This window comes from Ursus maritimus, unplaced genomic scaffold (genome assembly GCF_017311325.1).
Source record: "Ursus maritimus isolate PB19 unplaced genomic scaffold, ASM1731132v1 scaffold_4, whole genome shotgun sequence".
Classification (NCBI taxonomy): domain Eukaryota; kingdom Metazoa; phylum Chordata; class Mammalia; order Carnivora; family Ursidae; genus Ursus; species Ursus maritimus.
In genome coordinates, this window is record NW_024426552.1 from 21,802,282 (window position 1) to 21,821,602 (window position 19,321).

The window sequence follows — 19,321 nt, forward strand, 5'->3', positions numbered from 1 at the left end:
AGATTTTATACACACACACACAAGGCAAGTATTTCACAGTTTATAATGATGAATTTCAGCAATGGACAATTAGTTGAATTTCTATGAGAACTGATTTTCATTGTTACTTAATATACATTTATGCCTAATATGTCTATGAATTCAATGCATATTTAATGCAGTTTGAAAACACTGTACAAAATGATAATAAAAAGGTACTTACACTTCTATACTTAACAATGTATTCCAAAATAGGGGCCCCTCCGTCATCCTGCTTGGTGATACTGAGTTTAAAGCTCTTCCCACTGCTTGGCTGCCCATGTATGGACGGAGGACTTGGTTCACCTAAATAAGCAATACAATATTTGTGATTTTTACACACACCTCAGACACCTGGAGAAACTGCATTTAATAAAGAGAACACTGTCATATAAAAAAAAAAAAACACGATGTGATCCTGAATTTACCATTTTCCCTTTGCCTTTTGTTGTGATAAAACCTCTGATCCTTTCTCCCCATCCAAGAAACAGCAACCTTCATATATCTACATGAATATAGAAGTGTCATGACAAAATTGTGACACCTGAAAGCCAAAATATTATTTATATTGATGAGCAAATGTTCTGAGAATAGTATTGCATTATACAAGTGTAAACTTTCTCTCATGTTAATAGTGTGCAATCCTATTTATTAATGTAAATTTTTGTAAACATTTTGTATATATGTATTAATATAAACATATTGTTATCAAACTATATGGAATGTATACTTACCAGGAAAGATAATTGTTTAGCAATTATATGTCTGCTTTAATGGGTTTTTCTTAAAGATTTTATTTATTTTGAGAGAGAGAGAGAGAGAAAGCGTGTGAGCTTGAGATGAAGGAGGGGCAGAGGGAGATGGAAACAGAATCTCAAGCAGACTCCACACTGAGCACAGCCTGAGGTGGGGCTCGATCTCATGACCCTGAGATCATGACCTGAGCCAAAAACCAAGAGTTGGACGCTTAACCGACTGAACCACCCAGGTGCCCCTTAATGAGTATTTTTTTTTTTTTAAGATTTTATTTATTTATTTATTCGACAGAGATAGAGACAGCCAGCGAGAGAGGGAACACAAGCAGGGGGAGTGGGAGAGGAAGAACCAGGCTCCTAGCAGAAGAGCCTGATGTGGGGCTCGATCCCACAACGCCAGAATCACGCCCTGAGCTGAAGGCAGACACCTAACCGCTGTGCCACCCAGGCGCCCCCCTTAATGAGTATTTTTAAACTAGATGCAGATTTGAATACATACATTTTGTAGTATCTAAACGATAGACATATGTTCCAATATATATTTTTTTCTTCTGACTTCATGAACATACTTGCCTTTGATGTTATTCTTCCCATCGAGGTGGTCTTATAACAAAGATGCTTATATGTTTAATATGAACAGGGATCTAGTGAAGTGTAAGAGTTTTCTATGTGAAGGACGCCATCTCTGCTTGGCAACTTGGAATGGGAACTTCTTGCTGTGTGTCACTCATGTGATGTCCTTCGACATGCACTGGCATCCTGTACCGTTTTTCCTCCAATTCCCTATAGATAGGAATATAGTAATACTAAGGAACTTTCAGGAAACGTGCTTTAGTTTGCAAGGTTCCAGAAACCTGCAGTATGGGTCTACTTAGAGGAATGTCAGGACAAACTAAGCAGAATTGAGGGAAGAGGATTTTATGACTCCAAACTTGGAGAATCTGTTTTTGGTTTTGTTTTTGTTTTTTTCTCAGCAGGTTATCTTTTTTTAATATCGTGTTTATAACCATATGAAGTGAGTAGTTTATTTGAGAAAAGGCATATCGTTAAAGAAATATGCCAATGGGGTGTGGTGACATGCAAGTATATAATAAAATAGCCTTGTATATTACAGCCCTATAGAAATAAAGTAAATAGAGGTATTTTGGAGTGATTCTTCATTAAAATTAATTAAATTAGTGTGCAGATATTATGATATGACATGATCCGTATTCAATATAACATATTTTCAATAAATGAATTAAAATGTCTGTAAAAATCAGTACAATAATTTCTTAAAAAGACTTAATAAGAGATTGTGGGACAATCTAAATATTATAAAATGGATTTTATACTCAGGTATTTTAATATAATTTCTAAATTAAATTTTAGAATGTACATGTTATACAGTATGAATTCATTTAATAATATTGTAATCATTATTTTGATAATAACATTTTGAGATAATGGTTATATGGCAGGAACTATATTTTCAATTACAAATGTTTTAACATATAAATTTAAAATATTTATGTCTACATTTAACCTTTACAATATACTAAATTTGTGATTTCATTACAATTGTTACCTCCTTTGAAAAGAAAATAAAGTTCAGAACAAATGTAAATTCTATCAAAAAGGAATTGATTAAAATAATGGTTTCTATTAGTAGTTACAATGGAATTTTTATGCCAAAGTAATAATATAAGTAATAATCAAGAATAGTGGATAGTTATGACATATTAAGTACTTTACATATATTCTCTCATTTGAACCTCAAAAAAAGTCTTGAGAAGAGCTACGGGGTGCCTGGGTGGTGCAGGTGGTTAAGCGTCTGACTCCTGGTTTTGGCTCAAGGTCATGATCTCAAGGTCATGGGATTGAGCCCTGCCATGGGACACTGTGCTCAGCCCAGAGTCTGCTTCCCCTTTCCCTCTCCTTCTGCTCCTTCCCCCACTCACACACTCTCTCTCTCTCAAATAAATAAGTAAATAAATCTTTAAAAAAATCTTGCAAAGTAGCTAAAATACATATTTTTTATTTAAAAAACAAAAACAAAAACCCAAAAAACAAAAAAACACTAAGACACAAAAAACAAGACAAAACAAAAAACTAAGACCCAGCCCTTAGAGTCTCGATGTGTAGGACCGAGGTCTGCAAGCGAACAGCAGTACACGAAGAGATTAGAAACATTGTAATTTAAAAAGCAAAGATGAAAAAAGAGTGAAAGAGGAGTTTTATGTTCGAAGCACCGAGGATGGTGTTCTACAAATGAAGGAAGTCAATTGTGCCTAATTGAAGGACGATAAAACGTTGGAGTGGTTAGCCAAGGTCTTACTGGTCTTGCCCTCTTCGGGGGCTGACGTGCAGTGACCTGGAGAGCGGAATCAAGACAGAATGCACAGTACTTCGGAAACGGGACACAGTCTGACCAAACTTGAGTTCCACCTACTGATGCTGAGAGCACCGTGGCGACTGAGGAAGGAGGTCCAAGGAGGGCAGGCAGGCAAATGTGTGTGTGGACAAAAGATGTGTGGACAGGAGGGGAAGGCTGGCATTGAGGATTAGAGGTAGAGAAGGGACAGATCTGCTTAAATTTGTGTAAAGTCACTCTAGAATTATTTTAGTCTGAAAGTATGGCTGGGAGTCAAGATGTACCAGCAGTTGTCCTGGAGAGAAAACAGATGGGAGTGAAAAAGACATAGGCAACAGAAACGGAGAAAAGGGGACATCTGACAGATTTTATGAGAACCAAGAGTTGGTCACAAATTAGGGTAAGGTTATTGATTGTGGCCAATTTGTGGTATTAGGTGTCTGTAACAAGCAGGGTGATACACAGACTTTGTAACAGCACTTGTTGGGTCACAGTCAAATTTCTCACATTGTCAAATAATTTATTCAACATAAAGGAAATGGAAGTCTTTTCAAATCTGTCTTCACTTTATATAATTTGACTGCCTTACAACAACCCGAAAGAGGACAGTAGCAGGGACAAGGCTATAACCGGTAATCTTCCGCAGTCCCCATGAAAATGGATTAATTCAGTGGGGCCTTTTTCTCACACCTAGGGCCTACAGAATTTATGGGATAAAGGCAATAGTCATGTCTCATCAAAAGAATGGAATAGTGGACATGTGACATAGTCACTGGTTTTACTTTCTCACAGACTATAATCCAATTAATCAGGACACCTTCCTGATGAGGACAATTTCCTGAAGGCAGTTTTACTGTATTTACTGTAGTGCACCTTTTCTTTTTTGCCTCGTTCCAGAGCGAAGTTATTTTTATAAAACTTAGATGCCACCATTTTCAGAAACCACTTCAACAAAGACGTAATTCACTTCCCCAAAGTGTTGAAACACCTCCCTGCATTTTAAGATCCCTTAACTTTGCAAGTGAAGAGAGCAAAACAGAGATGATTACTTACGGACTGGTAACGTCTGGAAGATTTCTATTTTACTGTAGTCTCCTTGCCCTTTTCCGTTTACTGCTGCAACCCTGATTTCATAAGTTGTATTTGGTTCCAGGTTGCTCAAAACAACCATTGCTAGAAGATGAAAAAAAGCACATATATGTCTATGGTTAATATATTTTAATAAGTAAACAAACCAACCTATTACAAAGCTGAGGGAATAATTTCACTGTAAATCTTTCCAGAAAATACCCGAAAAAATAGAAAATATGTAAGAAGAGAATGATTTGTGAACACTGCCCTTCTTCACCTCTATTTTAGCCTTCTGATTCCATGCAGTTAACTTCAAAGAAGAAAATTAATAGCTTCTTTTATGAAAGTTACATTCACAGTATATTCAAGAAATAAGAATGAGCTAAAAAAAATCCTTACTGTATGCAATCCAAATATTTTGTCTACTTTAAATCCATTATTGGGGCACCTGAGTGGCTCAGTTGGTTAAGCATCTGCCTTCGGCTCAGGTCATGATCCCAGAGTCCTGGGAAAGAGCCCTGAGTCAGACTCCCTGCTCACTGGAGAGCCTGCTTCTCCCTCTGCCTGCTTCTCTCCTTGCTTGTGCTCTCTCTCTCTCTCACTCAGGCTCTATCTCAAATAAATAAATAAAATCTTAAAAGAAATAAAAAACAAATTCATTATATCTACGGAACTTCATGGAGATATGGAATTCAATATACAGAACTCTGGCCTCAGGTATAAGGTGTTTCACTCATGTCAGAAAAGTGTCAGAAAGCCAACTACAACCAAAGTAGATCATTTATTTGATAATCTCAAATCAAATCAAATTATTTTTAATGCTGGTTTGAAGGTTGTCACCTCCTGTATTTTCTCTCTGAATTTCTTCTTGATTCTATACTTTATCAGACCTGGATTCAACATGACACTAAGAAGAGAGAATCTGAAAAAGCTCAGGGATGTGAAGGTTATTAGAAATATCTCCTGGGTCATGCCAACCTCTTCAATTTGCCAAAGAATTTTGGGTACAATGGTAGCTTTAAAATATCATATCTTTACAAATTCCTCTGAGGAAGTCAACAAAGTTCCATAGATGCCTTCAGCCTTACTGCTTTTGCTAAATAGTGCAAAAATTTACTAGTGGAAGTGGTAAAGTCTTAATAAACAATCAAAAAGAAATTATGTCTGGCTTATATAATAACTCCAAGTAAAATGATCAATTCATAACACAAGATATAATCAATCATTAATCATAGGTAACCAGGATCATATTTGTAGAGATGTTGTTTCATATGAACCATGACTGAAAATGGTATACATTCAATAAAATTACAATATGATTTATTAACATATTTCTGAAAACTAATTACATTATAATATAGATTCTTTAGATAACATTTTTCATTCCACATTGTATGAATATACTTAATGAATTTGTTTTGATACTTCCTTTTGTTTCATACTTCCCCTAATATTCATTATCATGACATCTCTTTAGCTTTTTTATTACAATTGTTTAAAATCATTGAATTACTTACTCAGCTACAGAAAAGAAAAAAGTTGCTGAATTCATGGTAAAGATGTTTTCTTTGTCTAAAATGCAGAATTTAAAATATATAAAAATTACATATATAGTTTACATGTATCTGATATATTTTGTCATATATATCAGATAATTATTAATGGCAAAATAAGATCCCAGATATCAACCAGACTTTATTTAATACAGTACAGATGTTCCAAAACCAGCAGAAAGGATATCTTTCCAGTTGGCAAAATTGACATTTGTATTTTTCAGTTTCTCTTCCTCGTAAGAAAACTGACCTTGTTTTGAGAGTACATTGCCTTGTCAAGGCCTCAGATTATAATACTTGGTGTCAAAGTTAAGGGAGGCCGTGTAGGAAAGACTGATGGGCAGGGATATCCTACTGATTAGAGGCTACAAGGATAAATGGGAATACGAAGGCTTAACCCAAGTACTGCTGATAAGCTAGCAAACTGTAAGCTTTTTCAGGAAACCCAAGTCCAGTTGGTTGGTGACCTGGAATCAATGTGTATATAATATCAGTCCAAGAAAAATAAAGAGCTACAATTGAGAGTTTAGTGCATTAGATCATGCAGATTCCATGAAGACAGAATCAAATGAAAAGCTAGGAAGCTAAATGCTGAGAAGTTGAAATCCTACCGTCCTTGAAAGGAAGTTTCTGTTCAAGACCAGTACAACAAGGAATTCAAGAGTTTAAAAGTAACAGTATATTATCAATTTTGCCAGTCAATAAATACAACAAATTTAAAGCCCATGTGAACTAGGCTTACTGTTCTGCAGAGATTTTAAAGCTTTATAAAAGCATGTTTATTCTTCGGGCTTGTAACAAAAATGCTTAAGTCTTTGGACAGTCAATATTGTCACGGACCAGTCAATGTTGAAGGTGATCTCATGAAGCAGTTGGTGTTTGACTGCCCTTTCCTTTACCCTAATGGAGGATGACCTGATGTAGCACGGGGACATATAAGACTCATGCAGGTATTAGTCTGATTACAAAAACCTTTGCAAGTAGACACTGTCTTGATGCATGCTTTAAAATCATAAAGGAAGGCATTTGGTTCTGAGCTTGATTAGACCACTGACTGACATCCTACCACATCTGAGGGCTGAGTGAGTCTCCCAACAGATCAATGAAGACACTTTTATTAAATGTCATAGAAACAGAAGTAGAAAATAAACTGAAAGAAGGTATAGATAAAATAATTTGTGCTCTGTGAAATAATCACCACCATGCATCAATGATCTATGCAAATGGGGATATTATATGGAGACTGAGATAGACAGTCCAAAAGTTGTTCATCTTCAACTCTGTTTAATGGCAAAATACTCTGTATTTAGATATTTATTTATAAATATTAACACTTGCACAGATATTTGGGGAGAGATTGCTAGAGATGGGAGAGATTGCTAGAGAATGCCTTTCCTGCTGCAGACAACTTTGCTACGTGCTAGGCCTTTCCATATTTCTATGATGTAAAGTTGCAACGGCTACCATCATTTTAAGATCATTGATACGCTGTAACTCAGCCGTGTAGGTGAGAACAATTGGTAATGTTTCTATTCATTTGTTTGCCTTCATACAACTCAGCAAGAAAATCAGTAGAATTCAAATCACACAATTTTAATTGTAAATAAAATTATCTGTAAATCAAAAGCGTGGAGATCAGATGGTTCATCTTTTTAGGTTAAAAATGGATAATAGAGATAGCAAAGGATCAGAGCATAACGAATGAAGGAGAATTGAGGTTATCAGATTAAACAATTAAAACAACCCCCTCCTACCCCTAAAAAAGCCTTCCACATTTTACTGGGATTATCTGAATGTTTCTAGTAAAAGCCCTTTCTGGCTTAAACTGTCCGCATTCTTCCTCTTCTCCCATTTCACAGGGCTTGTGAGGAGCGTTGAGTTGTCCCTCTATCTCTATCTCTGCCAAGGGGAAACTCATTTCTTTAATTGCATTATAATCAATTCAGAATCAAGTTTCCCCAAGCATCCTCATATTCTTCTGTTCTCAAGACTCTCCCCTCTGCTGACTGAGTTTCACAGCAGCACAGTTTGCGGAGGAGAAGAGCAAAAAGGTTAAATGGTGGCTGAACTCCTATTACAGCGCTGGGCTAAACACTCAAAGGTAAAGTGGATGAGGGGGCCTCATGGAGGGCCTTCAAATTATAGGGGAGGGACTTGGAAGTAAATCTATTGAAGCAAGTTTTACAAAGTTTATACACAAGAAGTCAGTGTGTTTTTGAGTTCTGACTGTAAGCGTTTTGCTACAATAACCCTTATTATGAGGCTTATTAACGTTGTGTGAACATAAAGATTATTGTGTGAAATAGAAAGAGCTCCATAAATTGGGACCAATTTAAAGAGAGGGAAAGGAAAAGATTCAGGGGAGGCAAAGCCCGGACCTGTAATTTGACTTCCCTTTCTTAAATGAGAGGATACATACATTAAATCATCCCCAATTTCCTGGCATATTACCAACACAGGGTTTTTGAATACCCAAGGTAGAGTTTGAAAGCAAACTACCACTTGAAAAACGAAAGGCTGTGAACTCTAGAATAGACTCATACCTCAAATTATGAAGTTAGTTAATGGAAGACTTTCTTTCCCCAAATGTGCCCATACAATAGAAAAAAACCACAAACGGAGGTGTGGGATGGGTTCTTTCCCTATAAGTTGTTAGAAATTCAAACTCAAAAAGTAGGTGAAAGTAGATCTGGATAACAAACCACCTCAAGTTCTCTAAGGACCAATGGCAGAAATTATTTTAGAGTTATGTTCCGTTAGCATGATTTGGAAATCATAATGCAATTCTTCTGAAAATTATAAACCACCATGAATTTTTCTGTGACGTGGCAACAGGTATAGATTTCACAAAGACTCTGGTTTTCTTCATTCATTTAATGTTTCTGCCTGATTTAAATATAATCGAATTTCATAAATGACCATTTTGTCACCTGGCTATCAATGCAGAAGTACAGCGAATATTGAAATGCATAAAAACAATGACATTGAAACTGGCAGATGAAGGAAAACAGAAACTTTTTTACGTTATTTTTGCAAGTATGGAAACCATATTGCTAGAGAGAAAAATCTGAAGTTTCACTTTTCCTTTTAGAAGGGAATCAGACTTCATTAAAGGGAGTTAATAAAGTGGGTTTTTGTTTGTTCAGATGATGTATTGTAAAACCCATCCCTTTAGCTGTCAAGAGAAGCAAAGGCCACAGAATATTTATGACCCTTGGAGCAAAATAAATTACATATTTACAAACTAATTAGGCTGAGCGAAGTTCTAGAGTGAGATTAAATTTAGCCAGGCTCTTTTGGCTCCCTTAAACCTGAGGCCCCTCCATGGGGTTTTCCAGCCAGTCGGTGTAAGCAGGTAAGGACTCCCTGGATGTAGAAATGCTGTATCCCCCACTGAAATGCCACTTATTCAGGCAGCCAGGAACCCTGAGACATGGCAGCTAGCTATGAGAAATCACAAAGCTTAGCTGGGATGGGACTCATCACTCAAAATGATACTTGCTGCTAATCTCCTCAGACAGATCTGAAAATAGAATAAAATGCCTTGAAGGTTGTCACCTAAGATTCAACTTTTCTTCTCTAAACAATGAAAATAAGCCCCAAAAAACCCTTTTCTTTCTTTTTTTTCTTAGAGATTTTATTTATTTATTTATTATTAATTATTTATTTATTTATTAGAGAGAGAGCGTGTGCACAAGGAGGGGAAAGGACGAAGTGGCAGGGAAAGGAAGAAGCAGGCTCCCTGATGAGCAAGGACCTGGGTGTGGGACTCGATCCCAGGACCCTGGGATCATGACCTGAGCTGAAGTCAGATGCTTAACTGACTGAGCCACCCAGGCATTTTTGGTTTTGTTTTGTTTTTGTTTTTTTTGAAAGAATTATCAGACTGTCTTCTGTAGGAGTTTGCAACAGGTTTAAGTAAAAGTGTATTCTATCCATTACATAGAATGTTTTCTAGTACTTTCACTCCAGTTATTCCCTATGTACATACGAATGATTTGAGGGATTATTCCAGTGCAATGTCTTTAAATTTTAAGAAGTTTATGTAAGTAATCATCTCAGTTCAGCTAGATTTTCATTTCCTTTTAAAAGTAAAGTGTGCATTTTTGTACAAATCATATTGTGTTTCAAGATTCCATTAGTTGCGAAAGGATATAATCTCATCTTTTCAAAAGTGCCTAAAAACTTCTATGAATCATATATATAACTTGCATGGATATAAATACTTTAAGATATATAACATGTATGAATTGATTCTATATAATACATAATTTATATTGATATGTGTTGATAAAATCAGAAAAAACTAAACAATTACATGTTTTGTGTGGGGCTTTTACTCAAAACAGTATGTTCATGGCACTATTTTAAGACCACAGCTCATCATTTTTGAAATCGCAATTTTTTCTTTATTGTACTGCTTTTATGTTCTTTCTCATTATGAGTATAAACTGCATAAAATAAATGATTTAACAAGTGAGTTTTAACTGACGTGAGATTTTACACAAGAAGTACATACTGTCTCTTGAAATCAAACGGCTTCCCTTTGAAGTATACTCTACATAAAAACCTTGATTTAAAAACAGGACAGTTTCATCAAAGAATATTTTTTCACAAACAATTCACACTTTTTTCACTTCAACTATATTTCATAGCATATAAAAATTATTCATCCAAGAAAAGTTCAAATGATACTTGTTTCCAGGATCCACTTAGTACATAAAATAGGATGGATCTCTAATTACCAAACATCTCCGTCTATAGTAAAAAACAATAGGTTTTCGTAAAATACTCATGAAATCTCTTGATGATTAAAAGTAATCAGAGTATTATTTTCCACTTATGAACAGACTAATTTCTGAAAATGTCTGTGCCACAAAACTTTTAATGCTACAAGCTTTTTGTTGCTGTAGCTTTTTGTTTTGTTTTTTTGGCGGGGGTTGTGAGCATAAGTTAAGCTTTTGTAATTAAATACCCCCCCCCCCACCGTGCCTATAGAAACTTTAAGCCTTTTTTAAGGCTTAAATATAACCTCTTAATAACATACATATTTTTCTCAGTTACTGATTATGCTCCCTACTTTTGTATTTGGCTGTTTTATTGATGGAAGTTTTTATTATAAGAATCTGGTGAGCAGGACACATGCACACCCACACACACGCATACACACACACACGCAGAGAGACAGAGAGAGAGAGAGAGAGAGAGAGAAAGGGAGGGAGAGAGGGAGAGAGAGAGGGAGGGAGAGAGGGAGTGAGGGAGAAGGAGAGAGTCTCCACCCCTCACAGAACCTACCCATTTTGAATGCGAGATAAGAATTCAGTAAAGAGTTTTTGAATTGATATTTTTAAAAATATGCCAAAAAAAACCATCCCTTTAAAAGAAGCTGACCCAAAGTGCACACTGCTCAGTCTAAAGCTGGTATCCCTTATCACTTACGGACCCTCTCTGGTATTGCTGAACACTGAAAGCACGTTTTATTTCTCCAAGAAAAACTTCTGGCTAGTGCGAAAAAAAAATCCATTATTCAAATCCCATTTGATGGTATTTCATTTCACACTTAGACTAGTACAGTTTGGTTGCGTTCTACATTTCATAAATAAATAAATGGCAGCTCAGAAAGATCAACCAGCCACTAAGTAGTAAAGCTTAGATTCAAACAAGATTCTGTCTTAGGGTTAAAGCCTTGCATCTTCCCACAGCTGTATCCTGGACTGTAAAACCAGAGTACAGAAACCCCTTTGTAAAAAAGGAATTAAAAAAAAAAAATCCTCATAAACCTAAATGTAGGAAAATGTATTCTCTTCCCAAAGACACTAATTACATATAAAACTAAAAATGATAAACTAACAAAAATGGTGATACTGTATATGCCTTTTAAGATTTAATTTAAGCTATTAGAGAAGACAATCTCTTAGAATATTCTACTTAACTTATGTGTTTCTGGATTGTCATCAGAAAGAACAATGTAAATGCATGCTGATGATCTTCATAAATTCCCAGCACCGTAAGATAAATACAACTCAGTGATTTTTTCCTTTAGTTCACAGGAGCACGTTATAATAAGAGGAGAAATGCAAGGATGAGAGATTCAGGGCGAAGTCAGATCAGACTATCTGATCACTGAGTTCGGATTCTGAGCCTTCTCACTGCACCAGAGAGGCATTTCCCAGCTGATTCTGCTTGTTGTGCATTTTGGCCAATTTTTTTCTGTCTTATTTATTTTTAAACCAAATCAAACAGATTATTGCACCTATCCCACTCCAACCCATATATTCCTAGCCATTTTTCTAAATAATGAGGAATGCAACTGGTTTTGCTCTATTATTTATGTTCTCTATTATTACAACACACCAAATTGTACAGACAGCTTAGAGATTCCCTTAGAATGTAAGATTCAGAACCAAGTGCAACTGGGCAGTTCCCCCCCCCCCGCCCCCAGTTTCTTTTTAAAAAGTTTTCTTTCTCTATTTTCAAAGAAATTATATACTATTTTTTAAAGTCACAATGGTACCTAAAATTTCACCTAAAAAAGCCATACTTTTCTGTAGTTTTTCATCATCTTCATCAATTCTAATCAGTTGCTTGATATTTTTCAATGAATTTCAGAACACAGAAACATTCTACTTTATCTAGACATTTTGGATTATGTATGTTCCTTTCTTTATCTTGTTTAATATATATGTATTTCATTTTCCATCAAACTTTGTTTCAAGTAAATTAATATGAATGTTTGCCACTCATATTTTACAGATATCATATCCCTAAACAACTTGTGACAAAAAAATTATCTGTAAATATTTTGAATATTTTATGAAAATATATTTCTATACAGCTATTTTTATTTATTTATTTATTTATTTATTAAAAAAAATTTTTTTTAATTTATTTATTCGACAGAGATAGAGACAACCAGCAAGAGAGGGAACACAAGCAGGGGGAGTGGGAGAGGAAGAAGCAGGCTCATAGTGGAAGAGCCTGATGTGGGGCTCGATCCCACAACGCCAGAATCACGCCCTGAGCTGAAGGCAGACACCTAACCGCTGTGCCACCCAGGCGCCCCCCTTAATGAGTATTTTTAAACTAGATGCAGATTTGATCACAGAGATGCAGACAAGGAGGTGGGCAACCATTGTTGCACCTCCCCTCACTGTTTCATGCCCCACCTTCTCTTGCAAAAGTGACTTCCCAGGGATTTAAAGAACTAATGCCCCAAGAAGATCTTAAGTTTATGTAACAGTCTGATCCTTGGCACAGACAGAGCCTACAACAACAATAATATAAATAAATAAATAAATAAATAAATAAGAATAACAAGAGTTAAAAAAAAAAAAGAATAATGAGTTAATGCTGTGGAAGGGGAGAACAAATTTCCCCTAGAGTTATCATCATATTGTTAAATTCAAATGTCCAGTTTTTAACACCAATATCACAAGGCATGCAAAGAAACAGGAAATCATAGCCCATTTAAGAAAAAAGTTTTGATCAACAGAAACCTTCCCTGAAAAGTATCTCATGGTAGATATATTAGAAAAAGATTTTGGAACAACCATCGTGAGATGATCAAAGACCTAAAGGAAGATATGGACAAAGAAAACAAACAAGCAAACAAAACAACAACAGAAAACAATGGATGACCACAATAAAGAGGGAAAATCTAAAAAGACTTCAAAAAGAAATTGTGGAACTTAAAAGTACAATAACTAAAATGAAAAATTTATTCGAAGTTTTCACAGGTAGATCTGAGTGAGCAGAATTGAAGATAGGATAATGAAAATTCCTGAATCTAAGAAACAGAAAGAAAAACGAAGAGAGCCTAAGGGACCAATGTGACATGATCAAGTGGCCACAATCATACTGTGGGAGTCTAACAAGAAGAGCGTGAGAAAGAAACAGAGAGAATATCTGAGGAAATAATAGCTGAAAATTTCAGCCACGAATGTAAACATCCAAGAAGTTCAATGAATTTCATGGTAGCTGAACTCAAAAAGGCCCACACCAAGATACATTACAATAAAATTTTCAAAGGCTGAAGACCAAGAGAGAATCTTGAAAGCAGCAAGAGGGAAGTAACTCATTATATATAAGGCATCCTCAATAACATTATCTTCAGATTTCTCATCAGAAACTGTGGAGCTCAAAAGGCAGAGGGATGGCTTATGCAAAGTGCTAACAGGGAAAACTGTGCTATGTTGATAAAAGTGTTTGCCAAAAATGAGGGATAAACTAAGACATTCTGGATAAACAAAAATTGGGTTACTTTGTTATTTCTAGGCTCAAGGGAGTCTTGCAGTATAAAATAAAAGGACACTAGACAATACCTCACAGTCACATGAAGAAATAGAGATCTCAATAAAAGCAAATACATGGACAACTACAAAAGCTGATACTACTGGAACAATGATTTGCAACTGCACTCGTCATTTCTACATGACTTTATTTTATTTTAGAATATTTAAAAAATATTCTAAAAGCTAGTATTATCGTAACTTTAGTTTGTAACTCCAAATTTTGTTTTCTACATCATTTAAGATATTAACACATTTAAAAGAATTATTGGTTTGTATTCTTAGGCATGCAATGTATAAAGACGCAATTTTTTGATACCAACAACCAAAAAGGATGAGCATGAAGCTACAAAAGAGCAGAGTTTTTGTGTATTTCTGAAGCTAAGCTAGTACAAATTCAAATGAAAGTGTTATAACTTTAGGATGTTAAATGAAGTCCCCATGGTAACCACAAAGAAAATAGCTATAGGATAGACACAAAAATAAATGAGACAGGAATTTAAACATTTCACCACACACACAAAAAAACTGACTAAATACAAAAGAAGACAGTAATGTGGGAAAAAAAGGACAACAAAGCTGTAAGGCATAAAGAAAACAAATAGTAAAATGACAGAAGTCCCCCTTACTGGTAATTACTTTTAATGTAAATGGACTAAACTCTCCAATCAAAAGACAGAGATTGGCAGAATGACTAGAATCATATTATCCAACTATATGCTATCTATAAGAGATTAACCTTAGATCCAAAGACACAAACAGATTGAAAGCTAAAGGATGGGAAAAGATTATCCATGTAAATAATAACCAGAAAAGAGCAGGGCTGCTTCTATTAATATCAGAGGAAATAGACTTTAAATAACAAAGTGTCACAGGAGACAAAAAGGAAATTATATATTAATAGAAGTTTCAATACAGCAAGAAGATAAAACAATTATAAACATATACATGTTACTGACAGACCATCAAAATACATGTGAAGCAAAAACGGACACAGATGAAGGGAGAAATAGTTCAACAATAATTGGAATCTTCAATACTCCACTCACAATAATGGATAGATAAATCAGACAGAAGATAAGTAAAGAAACAGGGGACCTAAACAACAAGATAAACCAACTAAATTTAGAATACTGTCCAATTAGATTATTCTTAACTGCACATGGGCTATTTTCCAAGACAGACCATATGGTAGGCCACAAATTAAGTCTCAACAGACTTTAAAAGATAGGTGTCATATAAAGTAACTTTTCTGACCAGACAGTATGATGTTAGAAATCATTAATAGGAGGGAAATTTAAAAATTCAAAAAATAGTGAAAATTAAACATTACATACTTAAATAAACCAATGAGTCAAAGAAGAAATCACAAGGTTAGTTAGAAAACACTTAGAGATGAATAAAAATGAAAACACCATGTATGAAAAATTAATGGGAGACAGCAAAAGCAGGGCTCAGGAGGAATTCATAGCTCTAAATGCCTACATTAAGAAACAAATATCTCAAATCAACAACTGAACTTTACAACTCAAAGAACGAGAAAAAGAAGAAATGACTAAACTCAAAGCCAGCAGAGTTAAGAAAATAAGAACAATTAGGACAGATAAAAATGAAATAGAGAATAGGAAAATAGCAGAGATAATCAATGATACCAAAAGTTGATTCTTCAAAAAAGATCAAGTTAAAAAAAAAACTTCAGCTACACAGACTAAGACAAAAGAAGGATACTGAAATTACTAAAACCAGAAATTAATTGGAGACATTACTACAAATTCTACATAAATAAAAAGGATTATGAAACTATTATGAACAACTGTATGCTGACCAATTGGATAACCTAGATGAAAAGGACAAATTCCTACATACACAAAACCTACTAAGACTAAATCATAAAGTAATAGAAAATCTGAATAGATCTGTAACTAGTACAGAGATTGAATCAGTATTCAAAAATCTCCTGACAAAGAAAATCCCTGGACTCAGCAACTTCTGATGAATTCTATCAAACAGTTAAAAAACAAAAAACTAATACCAGGGTTCCTGGGTGCCTCAGTTGGTTAAGTGTCCAACTCTTGATTTTGGCTCAGGTCATGATCTTAGGGTCTTGGGATTGAGCCCTGTGTCAGGCTCCATGCTCAGTGGGGAGTCTTCTCCAGGATTCTCTCTCTCCCTCTGCCCCTCTCCTGCTCTCTCTCTCTCTAAAATAAATAAATCTTAAAAAAAAAAGAAAAGAAAAACTAATACCATTTTTTCTCAAAAAATTCCTTAAAAAAATGAAGAGGAAGGAACACTTGCTAACTTATTTTATGAGGCCAGCATTAACATGATACCAAAACCAGAAAAAAACACTACCAAAAAAAAAAAAAGAAAGAAAGAAAGAAAGAAAGAAAGAAAGAAACCACAAATCAGTATCCTTTATGAACAGTGATACAGAAATCCTCAATAAGATACTAGCAAACCAAATTCAGCAGCATAATAAAAGGTTTATACATCATGACCAAGAAGAATTTATTCCTGGAAAGCAAGGATGTTTCAACATACAAAAATTAAGCAATGTAATACACCACGAATACAGGATAAAGGAAAAAAATGTATCATCATCTCAATTGATGCAGAAAAAGCATCTAACAAAATTTAATACCCTATCATGATAAAAACACTCAAAAAAGTAGGAATAAAAAGTAAATACTTCAGCAAAATAAAAGCCACATATTAGAGATCTCCAGTTCATCATACTTAATGATGAAAGATTAAAATTTTTTCCTACAGAATCTGGAACAAGTCAAGGATGCCTGCTTTCAGCACTTCTATTTAACATAGTACCGGACTTTCTAACCAAGGTGAATAGGCAAGAAAAAAATTTAAAGAGCATTTAAATTAGAAAGAAAGATGTAAACTTATCTCTGTTCACAGTTGATGTGATCTTATAAGTAGAAAATCCTAAAAGTTCCACAAAAAAATTTTTAGAACTAAAAAATGAATTCAGTGAAGTGAGAAGATACAAAGTTAACACTCCAGAAAGAGTTGCATTTTTGTACATTAACAATGAACAATCTAAAAAGGAAAATTCAAAAAACGCTTCCATTTTAGTAGCATCAAGAAGAATACAATACTTAGGAATTAACTCAATGAAAGGAATTTAAGACCTGCACGACACAAACTACAGAATATTTTTGTAAAAATTTTGTGAAAGAAATTAAAGGAGATATTAATAAATGGAAACACATCCCATATCCATGGATTGGAATGTTTAATATTGTTAAAATGTCAATAGTACTCAAAGCCTTACAGATATAATATGTAGGATAAGCAGCCCCACCAATAGATGGGGGGATAAAACAATGTTACCCTGGACAGGAGATCACATATCTTGAACTCCAAATCCAAAGTCTGTGCTATGTGTGTCTGTGTCACAATACGCAGTTGTGAGGATGAAGATCTCTAGTAAAACATTCTAAATTGAAGCAGTTTTACAGAGCACACCATTTTTCCTGTGATGTGATAAACATCCTAACTGTCCATTGACATGCCCAGTCTCCAGCTGCACAGACATGTTCTATTACCCAAGGAGGTCGTCTTTCCTTAATGTTAGGTGAGCCAGTAGCAGGAGCACATGGCATACGGCAGTGGTTGGATGCTTCCCTTTGATCTGAAGTGTGGAGGAAAGAAGTAGGAATAATTAAGATTGCTTTTTAGAGAAAGAGAAACCACTATCTCCATTTTTCTCAATAGTCTACTTATGTCTAGACTGAGATTATTTTTTAAAAAGATGCAATAGATTTTTTTAATCTAGTAATTGAAAGGAAGGTTTTGTTTTCTTTTTTCTTAATATACAATAGAATTAGGTTTTATGGAACAGCTAATTCCATAACATTAGCACCCAGAAAAGCTTGTGGAATCTTTGACAACGCCAAAGAAAGGAAAACGCAACCAACTTGCTTAGATGGTTCCATTTAATTTAGCCTGGACACAGTCATAATTTACAGATGTTTGGGAATAGTTAATAGCTATATAATTTTATTTGAGTATAAGCAAACCTAATAATTAAGTAATCCATTCATTCATCTCAGGTGCTGTAGAAGATTCAAAGGTCCACACGATATGTTACACAAGCTCTCAGATGTGCAATCAAGATAGAGACATGTGACTTATGTCTTAATACTTATATTACGAGGTGAAAAGCTGACAAATACAGTATAAGCAATATTTACTATAGAGTTTCACAGGAATGTAAAAATATTTCTACTAAAAAATAAATAAACCCTTACCAAAAAGCTCAAATTTATATTGGATGTTGGGCAGCATAATGCGTGTATGCCACAGTGAGTGGATAGGCTTTGATGTGCTATGTGTTTATTTAGGGACGTGTTATAAGATGAAGAGGGACACATGAAGCACACACACACACAGTTAGCATTGTCAACCATTTATAAATGTGATTATCTGAATCATAACTTACATGATTTGATTAGAGAAATGGAAATATTTTCCAGTTTACTTTTACGGACCCCACTGGCTGATCTTTTACATATCCTGGAATATGAGAATCCTATTTTACATATCACTGCTGCATGCAATAGTGATTTCTAAAAAGTGCAGTGAGAAAAATCAAAGCAGTGCATTATTAGTGTAAAATGCTAATCAGATCTGCTTATGTAGAAAAAAAGAAGGAACACACGAGATGGCAAGGGTATGAAAAGTAAGAACATTATCTCCTTGGTCCACACATGATGTAAAAGAATTGAGAACCAGAGTACTGTGAGTCTCTGAAACCATTTCTGATCATGCCAGTCCATGACGATCATCCTGCCTACAGGATGGCACTACTGAAGAAGGCCTTAGAACCTTCCCAATGATAAAAGAATCCTGAGCCACTCAACATCTAAAGGAAAAGCTCTGTACTCCTCCTTAACTTTGAGAGTATTTATATACTATAATACAGAAAATACTGTTCATAATAATGAACTTTAACAATAAAAAAATCAAATAATGTTTATTTAATAAAGTGGAATATTTTAGGCATGATTTTAAAAAATTTAGGAGTATAAAATTTAAACATGTCTTCTAAGATTCCCTATTAGTTAAATTCACTATTAAAATAACCATGATGGTCAGTCCACAGTGATTCTTTGCTAGAATTAAGAAAAATTATGAATTATATTCCTGGAAAAATCATATTTACACTAAATATTAACGTGTCCAAAAAAGTGTATGTTTGAGCAGTGAGGTGGACTTTTATTTTTTAAGTTTTTAGTAACAATGAATACTTCCATCCTCCTGTGA

The 19,321-nt window shown here is 34.7% G+C and overlaps 1 protein-coding gene across 1 annotated transcript in view; it reads right to left on the minus strand.

The window, feature by feature from the left end:
* NCAM2 (neural cell adhesion molecule 2) overlaps positions 1-19,321 on the minus strand; it is a 210,242-nt gene that overhangs the window by 51,414 nt on the left and 139,507 nt on the right. Inside the window, exons 13-14 of the mRNA XM_040621667.1 lie at positions 4,180-4,299; positions 203-324 (exon numbers count right to left, since the gene is read on the minus strand). Coding sequence (XP_040477601.1) covers positions 203-324; positions 4,180-4,299 — 242 coding nt within the window. The remainder of the gene's footprint in view (positions 1-202; positions 325-4,179; positions 4,300-19,321) is intronic.